At 45.0% G+C, this 12062-nt stretch overlaps 1 protein-coding gene across 1 annotated transcript in view; it reads right to left on the bottom strand.

Moving 5' to 3' along the window:
* Positions 1-12062, bottom strand: part of dnah12 (dynein, axonemal, heavy chain 12) — a 36657-nt gene that overhangs the window by 20099 nt on the left and 4496 nt on the right. The window contains exons 14-37 of the mRNA XM_062540197.1: positions 11702-11836; positions 11147-11340; positions 10601-10835; positions 9818-10003; positions 8742-8942; positions 8344-8538; positions 7985-8106; positions 7545-7827; positions 7040-7159; positions 6573-6729; positions 6191-6363; positions 5876-6028; positions 5311-5550; positions 4697-4942; positions 4397-4516; positions 3931-4040; positions 3535-3718; positions 2566-2706; positions 2315-2398; positions 1988-2176; positions 1588-1707; positions 1046-1234; positions 597-748; positions 172-310 (exon numbers count right to left, since the gene is read on the bottom strand). Coding sequence (XP_062396181.1) covers positions 172-310; positions 597-748; positions 1046-1234; positions 1588-1707; positions 1988-2176; positions 2315-2398; positions 2566-2706; positions 3535-3718; positions 3931-4040; positions 4397-4516; positions 4697-4942; positions 5311-5550; positions 5876-6028; positions 6191-6363; positions 6573-6729; positions 7040-7159; positions 7545-7827; positions 7985-8106; positions 8344-8538; positions 8742-8942; positions 9818-10003; positions 10601-10835; positions 11147-11340; positions 11702-11836 — 4068 coding nt within the window. The remainder of the gene's footprint in view (positions 1-171; positions 311-596; positions 749-1045; positions 1235-1587; positions 1708-1987; positions 2177-2314; positions 2399-2565; positions 2707-3534; positions 3719-3930; positions 4041-4396; positions 4517-4696; positions 4943-5310; positions 5551-5875; positions 6029-6190; positions 6364-6572; positions 6730-7039; positions 7160-7544; positions 7828-7984; positions 8107-8343; positions 8539-8741; positions 8943-9817; positions 10004-10600; positions 10836-11146; positions 11341-11701; positions 11837-12062) is intronic.

Here is a 12062-nt window from a genome sequence, read left to right as displayed (position 1 = left end):
TTCTCTCTTTTTGAGCATCTTGCTAATGCAAAACATTTCTGTACATCCACAAAGTCTAAAGATCTTGAGGAACCTATTGTCTGGCTAGTGTGATTTTGAAATCTAGACTAAAAGCATATCTTTCTCCATTCACTGGTCATGGTCTGACTATGCTCTGGTTCCTGGGTTTACCTGGGTCTGATTGGCACTGGTACGAGCAGAGAAGTTGATGAAGAAAGGCAGGTAGCTGTCCTTGTCCAGATTGTTCATGAGTTTCTCCTTCACGTACACGGACTTCCCTGTTCCAGTGGGGCCCACAAACAGAAGGGGCCTGAAACGTAAACAAAACACAAAGGCCGGCCCTTTCAACAAACTCCAGAAGATTCACAAAACAGCCGTCATCTCTCATGTCCTCCTGCCGGCCATCTGGTAAGGCCAAGACACTTGAGCTCAATTTGGACAACAGCATCTGCTAAATGTAAATAGCACGGCAAGGTCACAAGATTATAAAATCTTACTCAACCGTTCCAACTGACGCAGAGGAGTTCCACAACTGATGGGAATATCCACTGTGATTACCCTTTAGCACTGATATACTATACAAAATGTATGCTTACACGCCATACTGGATGCTCAAGTCCATCAGGTAGGTATAGCGCACAGTGTCAATGGTTGGGACAATAATATCCTGCACCTGGGTGCTCTTGTCCCCCAGTGTGATGTTCTTGATCGATTCATTCCAGTTCACCCATCGGCCTTTCCCTTTGAACTGTGTGCGATACAAAGGAAATGTTACAGAGGGTTCAGCCAATGTGTTCTGAAAGGGCCGAAACTTTGTTTAGATTCTCCGCAAATAAACAGGAATTTTCTAAAGGTCAGTTTGTGGAGAGAACTAAAAGTGCTTCCTGCCGTTCAGCATACAGCGTTCAACTGCGCCACTGAGTCACTGATAATTGTAATCGTACCACAAAAACATCCCTGCAGTCAGCAGGGAGAGAGAGAGAGAGAGGGAGAGAGAGAGAGAGAGAGAGAGAGAGAAAGTGAACCACCCATTTGTCAGGCAAACCTCGTAGCTGTAGTCGTAAACCAGACCCTTGTCATCGAAGGGGCACTCCCACTTGGCCACGACGGCCGGGAAAGGGTGTTTGTCCGAGCCTCCCATGACCAGGCCTCTAAGGAACTCATCGAAGCGCACGCGTCCATCTGTGTCACAGCTGCCCCCCACTGACCACACCAGGGAGAAGGCGAAGGCAGCCTGCAGCAACACACACACACACACACACATACAGATGCAGAGACACACACACACACACACACACACACACACACACACACACACACACACACACACACACACACACACACACACACACACACACACACACACACACACACACACACACACACACACAATTCCAATTTAATTTCATACAGTATATTACAATGGTGTCCCTGGTTCACTTGGTAGCCAAGATAAATGCACAATTATCACACCCTGTCCATTAAGACTGCCCTGAGGGAGAGGTCATTACCATTTCATTCTGCATCTTGCATCCCTTTCCAATCAACTGCACTAACTGTTGCTTAGAGGTATACCAGGTCATTTACCATGATCCATGTGCGAATATTCTTGTTTCCAGGGTCCTCAGTCACAGGCCCAGTCATCAGCATCTCAAACAGTCTGGTCAGAGACACCACGGTGTTGCTGTTACTTGTAGGGACCACTTCCTATATGATACCAATGGTGTGCGACCACATATGTACGTAGGTTAAGTCAATACGTTTTTAATTGCATATATTTTCCATTCTATAATTTAAATCCATTCCATTTTCCAGGTTTACATCATAGACCTATATACCATTAAGATAAAACTGGTAATAAACTAGACTGAGCTAATCAACTAACTACCACTATATATTTGAATGTTTAAGGTGAAGGTGGCAGGCACATATTAGATGTAAGTGATAGGAAAAGGAAAGGCAAAATGCAGTGGAGCACCACACTCACCCTGCACTGTTTACGCAGGGTTCTGAGAGAAGGAGCAACCAGCCAATCAAACAGCCCCAATAGCAGGGCGGAATGTTCCGGTGCCTTCAGGGGTTCCGGCAGGGTGTGAAGCCAGGAAGTGACCAGCGGCATCCACCCTAGCTGAGACGGCTCCATGTAGATCATCCCACAGCGGCTAACTGTGGCTGGCTGCGAGCAGGCAATGAGAAGAAGAGAGGAACAAAAAAATTATTCACAATTTGCCTTCCAGAGGCGCTGTCAGAAGTGGTCTGTGGGTCTGACCTATTTCTAAGGAGGAGTCATTGTGGCCTAATCAACAGTACTCACTGAGGCTTGCGAGAGGTCCATGGCCTCAAAGATGAGACTCATTTGGCTCGACATCTGAATAATTTCTCCACTCATGAGACAGAGCTGCAATAGAAAGACAAAAAACACAGAAAAAAGATCCTATGAGCACTTCATTTCATGCCTTTGCCTCCATGCGACCAGAGGGAACGAAAGAAAAAAGCAAAACATATATGTGTGCTACAAAATGTGTGCCAAGGGCTATTTGTGGGACGGTGATGTTTACTCCCTGCCTTTTTGTTGTCGTCAAGTACAGTGTTCATGCTCTCGATCCAGAGGGTGTCGATTGGCCCATCAAACACAACCCACTTCCTATCAGGCGTCTCCGAGGAGGCAAACTCACGGAAAGTGTTCGCTACAATCCCATCGGTCCACTGAAAACAAGATAGAAAGGCAAAGAGAAAGACAGACAGAGAGAAAGAGAGAGAGAGGGAGAAAGAAAGAAAAAAAAATAAAGAACATTATCATCAAAAATGGGGGTAAAAGAGGACATTGGCTTTTATTTTCTAGTTTGTACCACACTGGACTTATCCTTTTCATATGAATTCATACAGAACTCCTCATAATGCTCCTACATCCTATTTACTCAATGCTCATGAGAATCAGTGGGCCATTACAAAACTGACTCATCTCGTTAAATTCTCATTTTGAGGCATGGTCTCTACAGCACTAAAAAGCGGCCATGTCAACACATCAGCCGCTCAATCCCATTGTCAATCACAAGTCACGGCAGGACAGCAAATCTGCCGCTGGGATTGGAAGAGTATGTCGGCCGCACTGCCACTGGGAGGGGGATCATACAAAAGCCACCTACTTAGTAGCAACCATCTGCTCTGCTGATGATAACACTCAGCACCGCGCTCGCCCTGCCTGTCTGACACACTTATCAGATTCACCAGACCACCGTCTGACGTCACCCACATCATTAAGTCAGCATGGCTGCTGTTTGCCCACGGTTTGAGTCAGTCAAATCATAATGCTCGTGGAGAAATGGGAGATGGAGCCGCTCGATATTCTCACCATGCTCATAAAAGGTACTCTTTTCTGATTGGCTGACAAGTGTCTGACTTGTGTCGTCTATGACTCTCAAATATCAGATATGTGAAAAATCTTATTCCCCTAATGCTACCTCCTTCATTTTGTTTTCACTGTTTTTCGCATTGCTTGCTATTTATTGCAGATTGTAGACTTTTCAAGCATACCTCATGCGAGACGGGATCAAACTGGCCGAAGAGCTGACCCATGGTGATGGACTTGGGGTTGACGGTGCGATAGATCACCCTCTCCTCCTCATTGTAACCTCTCTCGTGCATGAGGGTCAGGGTGTCAGCGAGAACATGCAGTACTTTGGTTTTGCCTGCAAAAGGCTCGCCAACAAGCATGAACCTAAAGCATTTTAAGAAACAAGAGTAATAATAACAAGACATTATTGATAAGAAGAGGAAGATGAAGGAGAAGAAGAAGAAGAAGTAGTAGTAACAAACAAACTAACAAGTAAACATACAAAAACACAGAGCCTGGTAATCAAGACCTGCGGGAATATCAATCAATTGAAAAATGAGATCAACCACAGCGTGGCAGAGGTTTTGCAAGGTTACCCGTGGCGAACGATCATCATCTCGTAGGTCTGAATGATCTTTTCGAGGAAAACATCCACTGGCTGGACATTATGCTCTTTGCAGCACTCCTGTGCACAGTCCAAGAAGAGCTAGAGACCAAACAAGATACAGCAATGACACAGGGGCATCTTAAAGGCAGAGTCTGTGATTCTGCCAACAGGTTATTGATATTTCAGCTCAACAGCCAATCAAATTACATCCCTCCTATCTGTGCTCCTGAGGCAACATGTTGATTGGCTGAAATTGTTTACAGCTTGGTCTGAGCAACTTTGTACAGAGCTCAAATTGTGTATGAACATCAGGACTTTTTAAGTGCACACAAGTAAAAGACAGCTAGAAAACAACTAGAGAAATTAGGTTTGGGGGGGAAACAGTTAGTTGTGTACTAAACATTTAAAACTTAACCTACAGAACTATCTATGTGTCACAGATGAAAGCATCGCACCTGATAGTCCGCTTCAGGCAGGGTGATGCCAGGGAAAAGGTCACTGGTGATGCCGTTAAACAGAGGAATATCATGAGACAGGAACTTCGCCTCATTCACGTCTTTGATAGACCTGAGCAGCTGAAGAAGAGAGTACTATAAGCTTAAACATTTCTGAAAGCATGACATAATATTCTCTCAGTATATTTGAAATATTCTTGAAATACTTGTGAAATACTGTTTGAAATATTCTTGGAATATTATTTGAAATATTAATGAACAATTCTCTTTACAATTATGCTGTGCCCTTCGAGTGCCTACCAGTATGTCCTCATTTTCCTCAGGAAACTTGAGTTTGAGGTTTCCTGCGGCCACCAGCACGGCTTTGACGGCCCTCATGCCGTAGTCGTAGTGGAACTGGGAGGAGAGCTGCTCCGAGCACAGCCTGTAGGTCATCACGATCTTCACCGACAGCGGCTTGGCGTTGAGGAATCCATAGGAGTACAAGGAGATCTCTGCTATCAGCGCATAATTAGGCACCATCATGGCCACTGTCCTGAACAGCACCTGGTAAACAGGAGACAGGGGAGGGGAAGGCAGCCAGCGGTGCAACAGAGATAAATGAGTTTGACCTCACATCCTGCCCATGGATTTAGCATCTAGCTTTTCTCCGTCAGGTCGCTCGAATCGGGAGGGATGGCTAATTAATCGTACGCTGAGATTGGATGAACGGGGCTGTTCCGACACCTTTAATTGAATTAATCTACAGCAGAAGTAATGGAGGTGTCGGGCAGCCTTCTCAGGGAGGAGCAGGAGGAAGGCAGGAGAGAGGGAGGGAGAGAGAGAAAGACAGAAAGAAAGAAAAAGAAAGAATGAGAGAGAGCGAGCAAGAGAGAGCGAGAGAGAGAGAGAGAGAGAGAGAGAGAGAGGGTCACCTTGAGGTTATCGGGGAGCTCAGATCGACCGGCGTATCCAGGGTTCATGGTGATGGCGACGAAGCAGTTGGGGTTGAGCTTCAGCTCCGTCCCCTCAAAGTCAAAGTACTCCATTTTCAGCTGAATGGCGCGCTGGATGCACAGGATCTGCTGGGCCACCACAGACAGCACTTCCAGCTCGATGCGGTTGAACTCGTCAAAGCAGGCCCAGGCCCCAGACGAAGCCAGGCCTTTGAAGAACTAACGGGTGGAGTAAGGAAGAGGCAAAACAGCACCGTAAGAGAGTACTCTCACCCTCACATACAGCAGTTTCTGTATGTGAGGGTCTTCACTCTTCAGTCAGATATGTGTGTGTGTGTGTGTGTGTGTGTGTATGCATGCATGTGTGTGGGGGAGAAATCCATAATCAATATGGGTCAATCTCAATGTCTGATTCTATAGCTATTCACCAAAATCAATACCCCATAACCAATTCATCATGCAAATGAAGTCAATAGTAAGCTATACTGTATCATGATATCAAATCCAGTCCAATACCTTCCCTTCAAAGACAAACATTTCCTACCTTGCCCATGGCCAGATAGTCCAGCCCATCAGAGCAGTTGAAGACCACACACTGCACGGCCAGAGCTTTGGCCAGATCCTTGGTGGTCTCGGTCTTCCCAGTACCAGCAGGGCCCTCTGGAGCGCCCCCTAGGTTCAGGTAAAAGGCTCCGATCTGACACACAGGGCAATACAATATAAACAACCAATACATTCAGTAATCTAACAAACAATATGTGTATTGTTTAATTTGTCTACATATTTAATGTAACATTTATATCACATCAGAGTTGATGAGGAAGATTCTATGAAACCATATTGACATGTTTCACTCTACCAAAGTGCGGTAGCATCTGTCTGTCAGAGGAGTGATGACGAGACGAGGTGAGTTGCCTAGATATTCATAGGCGTACTTCACATCACAGTTAATGATGCGGACACGAACGTTCTCATTGGCCCAGTAGTAACGCAACTGAGCCAACCACTGAAAATCCGTTTCATGTGAGACACCTGCAATAAAAACAAACAATGGCAATTTATGTATGTACATGTATGTATGTACAGTATTTATGTATGTACTGTATGTATGTATGTGTACGTGTATGTATGTATGTATAGTATGTATATGTGTGAATATGTATGTACGCATGAATGTATGTATGTGTGTGTGTGTATGTACAGTATGTATGTATGTATGTATGTATTTGTGTCTATAGTACCTTTCTCGATCATCTCCATGACCACGTCTCGAGCGTGTACATCTATGGTCACCAGAGCGCCCAGCGTGGTGCGAGTCTGCTTGGGTAGCTTCCCGCGCACCAGCTCCACGATGTCATTCAGCTGCAGTTGCAGCTGCTCATGGTAGTTTTTCAAACCCTACAAAAGCATCGGTGGCAGTGAGACAGAACACACATATTGCTACTGCAGTTGGAAAAATGTGATCTCACAAGAGCACAAGGAGAGACAAATAAAAGTCATATAACGTCAAAAACATTTTATTTGCCACTTTTTCAATATGCTATTACCGTTGTGCATTAGCAATATTTTCAGGGAATTTTAGGCTAGCAGTACCTGCAGGCTTACCGTACCAAAAAGCAACTGAACCATGACTTCAAAATTGGTGTGATTGTCATGTACTGTTACAGTATTTATCACTATAAAACATAATTAAAAAGCTCATCCTTACGTTTGATCCACTGCGGATGGCTTCGTGAACCTCCAGTGTCCAGAACATCTGAGAGGTGCACAGCACCACCTGCCCGGGCCAGTCCCGCACCCACTGACTCCTCTTGGTCTCTGGGTAGGCCTACAGTGACACAGAGAACCATGGGCTCAGTGTGTAGAGAGCGTCTACGTTGCCTAGAGCCCCAAATCTCTCTGCTTGTCTGGAGATAATTACAGTAACCTACCATATACCAAATAACATAACCCTGGATAGCCAATTTAAGAACAAGAAAAGCTCTGGGTTTCACACTGAATACATACAGTATTCAGATCACACACAGTTGCTTTCTCCATTTTTCTCTCTTTTGCAACAGACACGCATATAGAAAATAAAAGCAACGCACACACACACACACACACACACACAAAGCGAGAGACAGAGGGACAGAGAGAGAGAGAGAGAGGAAGAGAGAGAGGGAGAGAGAGAGAGAGAGAGAGAGAGAGAGAGGATAAATGAGCCCTCTCACCAGTCTGGAGCGGTTGACCACATCCCTGATGCTGCGCAGCATGATGTCCTCCACCTGCACCAGCCACTTCTCCACCGCGCCGCGGGCCTCAGAGGTGGAGATGAGCTGGATGAACTCCACCCGCTCGCCCTCGCTGCTGTACATGGCCCGGATGTCCAGGTTGGGCAGGAAGTCCAGCTTGGCGATGCCCTCGAAGCACTTCTTCAGGTGCGGCTGCACCCGCAGAGGATCCTTGGTCTCGGAGAGAATCTCCAGCATCTCGTCGTTGGACAAGAAGAAAAACCTGCGGCAAAAGAAAAGGACATTTGTTGATATGCATTCTAATTCAGTCATGCCGATGACAAAGTCACATCACAGCTAATCCCACCTGACTACATATGTAATGTATGGACTAAACACTAGGTAAGTGATTCATGTAATATGGGTGATCTTTGACTAACCGTGGAAAGAAGACCCGTTTCTTCTCCAAGTAGGCATTTAGTCCTTTCATTATTTTGTCAAGTAGTCCGTTGGAATCTTGAAGCTTTTCAAGTAAGCCAGGCAGTGACGTTGCAGCTAAAATCTTTTGGAAAATAAAATATATACAACATTATGCATGAAGCATGAATTACATTCACAATACTACGACAGTATTCTTTGATATTGTCATTGTACTGTTTATATAAGGTCTGTGAAACACAGCACAGAGGCATTCAGGGCCAGTATTTATCCATTTGAAATGAATCAAATTGATACCATTTATTAGAACTCCTTTTTGCAATCATTTATTCGAAACCTCCAGGAAAAGCAGACTCCTCACCTTTGGGTCCCTCACACAGTGCTTCATGACGTCCTTCCAGATCTTGTCGACGGTCTGGAAGAGCTTCCCCTCCTCGGGCATCTGCTGCATGATGTCCGCCGAGCTGAAGATGGGCTCCAGGTAGAGCCACTGGGCCTGCACCTTCAGCCACTCGTCTATGGTGTCCTGGATACGGATCAGACGCTCCTCCCACCTCTAAGCACAACCAGGAAGAGGCTTATTTCACTAATGGAACTCAGAGATATTTCCACTGTCCAAAGGCATGATATCAGTGACTAAGCAGAAAAACACTGCATCCAATTGATTAAGGGTGCTGTAACATGGCTTTCGTGTTTATACAGTGCCTCTTTTGTTGTTTGTTGGCTATCACTTTTAAAGCAACTCTATTTTCTACCAACCTTGATCTCTGCCTCAAAGGGTTTGATGAAAGGGGAGCCTCTCATGGTCTGTGTTTTTACTATCTGATCGTCCAGCATGGTCTGGATCTCGTCCACAGCAGTGAGGATGGACACTCCCGACTCGCGGTAGGGGTGATGGCTGAAAGACACCCCATCCCACACCTCCACCATGGTCTGCATGGCCTTCTCAAGGGAGAATTCCTGGACAGGGCATGATGCACAGGTCAGCACAGGTCAACTCACAGGGCATTATTATCTCCAAGGGCTCAACAGAGACCATGGCATTATCAGTGCCTATGGCAGACCACTGGTGGTCTAAATTGCTTTGAAATTAATTCAACTATCACAACATTAATAAAGGACTTGCCATTAGGGCTGCTCGATCATGGTAAAAATCATTATCATGATTATTTTGTTCAATATTGAGATCACAATTATTAAACGTGATTACACAGTGATTTTGGAACTATCATCCATATTCAAAACGTACACTTTTAAAAATGTTAAATTGATTGTTAAACATAATCCAACAGGAAAAAATACATGTAAAAAGTTAACACACGACAACTCAAGACGAAAGGAGAGCATTGTTATGAAACTGTAATCATTATATTTCGATTATGCTATTTTCACAATTTTTGGAAGTCATAATCACGATTAATCGATTAATTCGACTAATTGCACAGCACTACTTGCCATTATTGAACTGAGTTTTCATTTTGACAACAATTAAGGTTAACAAAAAATGGATAAGGACATGGCTCTTGCTTATGGTAGTAAATTTCAGCTATCTGTTCATTTTCTTTAATTAATTTTCTTCTATTTTATGAAAGAAGAAGATTATTTGATATGTAAAGCGTAGCCACATACTGTATGCATACAGTAGGTGCACTTGCACAGACATCCACTCTAATCAGTGGAATCAGGTTTAGATGGGAGGATTCCTAATCTAATTAGTGCCTAATTAATTAAACGGCTTGAGGAGAGGAGATGAAGAAATCCCTGCACACAGTGGAGTCCTGAAACAACAATCCTCCTCCACCCCAGCCCACCCCACCACCCCACCTGGCTATTACCTTGCTGGCGGCTGCGCTGATGATCTCAAACTGCTCCAGGTAGGGGGCGAGGTTCTGGCGCAGGACTTTGCGCAGGGTGGTGCCGGAGTTTGGCGTGAGGTCGTAGACGACGATGGAGGACATCTGCTCCCAGTGGCGAGTGCGAATGCCCGGGTTGCACAGTATGGACACCATCGGAATGTTTTCCTGTGAAAAGGAATTCACAGCTCATAGCGGAAGCAGGACGGTTGGCATTCTCAAAAAAATATATTGTCATCTTTTTGTGTTTTCATACAAAATGAATTTCACCATGGACAGGACTTCTTTAAGAATGTGACTATCTATGTTTGTGAGACATTGGTTGTGAGACATAGCAGTCTGGTAGTATGTCTAGTTGCAATATACACCCCCAAAACACTTCAGCACCATGGAGAGCTCCGTTGTGATGCTACACCTGAAAATGGATTCCTTCAATACATTCAAATCCCCCACCATGAAGGCATAACTCTCTCATCGACGACTTATCTGAGAACACAGCTTCATTCTGCTCCCTGCACTTTTAATCATGATTCTCCTAGTCTCTTTCCAGGAATGCTTACATGCCCACCCATTGCTTCAGCAGTGACAAATCCCTACTCCATATGAAATCCTGGTCTAATCTATTAATTCCCTGCTTGCTGTCAATTGCATCCTGAACTATGATGTAGTCTCTGTGCAGAATGAAAAGTCATTATGTTCCGAAGACAGGGGGTGGATTTTCCTATGCGTCACGAGTAATCACAAGCCGTTTAACCAAGTCGGTACCTTGAAGTCCTTGACTTGCTCTAGGACCCTGGAGCAGATGGAGACAGTGGCGTTCTCCTGCTTGTCGTCCTGCTCCCCAGGCTTTTTCTTCGGGGCCGTTTTCTCTCGCTCCTGCTCGGCCTTCTTCTGCTTCTGCTGGAAGAACTTCTGCGTCTTGTAGACCTCACGGAAGAACTCGTCCACCTCAACCTCCATGCTCTCTCCATTCAGGTCCAGAAAGGCCCCATCCATCCATCTAAATAATAAGTGAACTCAGTTAATATGCCCTGATTTAAATGGCGGGTAAACGGCAAAGTCTATCAACAAGTCTACAGTTTCTGTGCAATAATTATCTGGCAGATGACAGCATTGAGCAGACTTGCCAGTCTTTCTGGTAAAGCTCTTGCCCATGGTGTTAAATTAGTCTAAATTTAACCTAATTATTCAATTAACTCTCGGTAGACTTAAGACCTCTTTGCCATCATTCAAATTAGGGCAATTAAATCAATTCATTGCAGCTTGCAGGAATAGGTTAAACGCAGTCAGGAATTAAGAAAGTCCACGTACTTCCTCTCAGTTCGTTGCCATCTCAACACCAAACCAAAAAGCTTCTGGTAGGGCTCAATACTCTCTTTGATAACTTCAATAGCTGGGTAGGTTGTCGGGTCCCATTTGTAAAGCGTCTCCTCTTTATTGATGAAATCGATGGCCTCCTCGGCATCCTGCAGCCGCTTCTGAACCGTTCTCACATCACTGACATACTGCAAGAGACATCATAGTTAGTAAGCTGTGAAGAGGCAAGGACGAGAGCTCTAGTAGAGGTATTAAACAGGCCATGGATCAGTTTGCAGAAAATGCAGCAAGGGTATAACACAGTCATGGATCAGTTCTGTTTCGAAGAAGGTTACCTAATCTAAAAATCTAAAGCATTTAAATGACTGTAGAGAGAGATTGGTGTGATGAAATGTGCCATATTTGCACAATGTCCTGTTTAGTAAGCTTGAAAGTGAGTTAGACCAAACTAAACAAAGAAACACTTCCTTTAGGGCGCAATGTGCACTGCACTGGCCTGGCAGCGTATCACTGCAGCAGTAGAGACCACTAGGTCAGCAGTGGACCCACCTGCTGCATCATGTCCAGCTCGGAGCACTCCTCGAACTCCTTCATCCTGCGGCCGAGTTTCTCCAGCTCCATGGTCAGCCGCTCCCTCCGGAGCAGCAGCTCCTGCTCGCCCTTACGCTTGGCCTTCTCCATCAGCTGCAGTAGCCAGCACACGCACAACACACACACACACACACACACACACACACACACACACACACACACAGCGGTCATCAACATGATGGGCTTCTGTAGCTGCAGCTCGGCAAAAAAAAGCAAATGATACAGCAAAGTACTAACAATATTATGCTATCATCAATGTCAATACTTTAATTGCCAAAGAGCCGACACAGGTTAATGAAAATGTATTCTGTCTCAATGG

Source organism: Sardina pilchardus, chromosome 7, assembly GCF_963854185.1.
Source record: "Sardina pilchardus chromosome 7, fSarPil1.1, whole genome shotgun sequence".
NCBI lineage: Eukaryota > Metazoa > Chordata > Actinopteri > Clupeiformes > Clupeidae > Sardina > Sardina pilchardus.
Note: the sequence above shows the minus strand (reverse complement) of the source record. Positions and strands in the feature narration are given on the sequence as shown.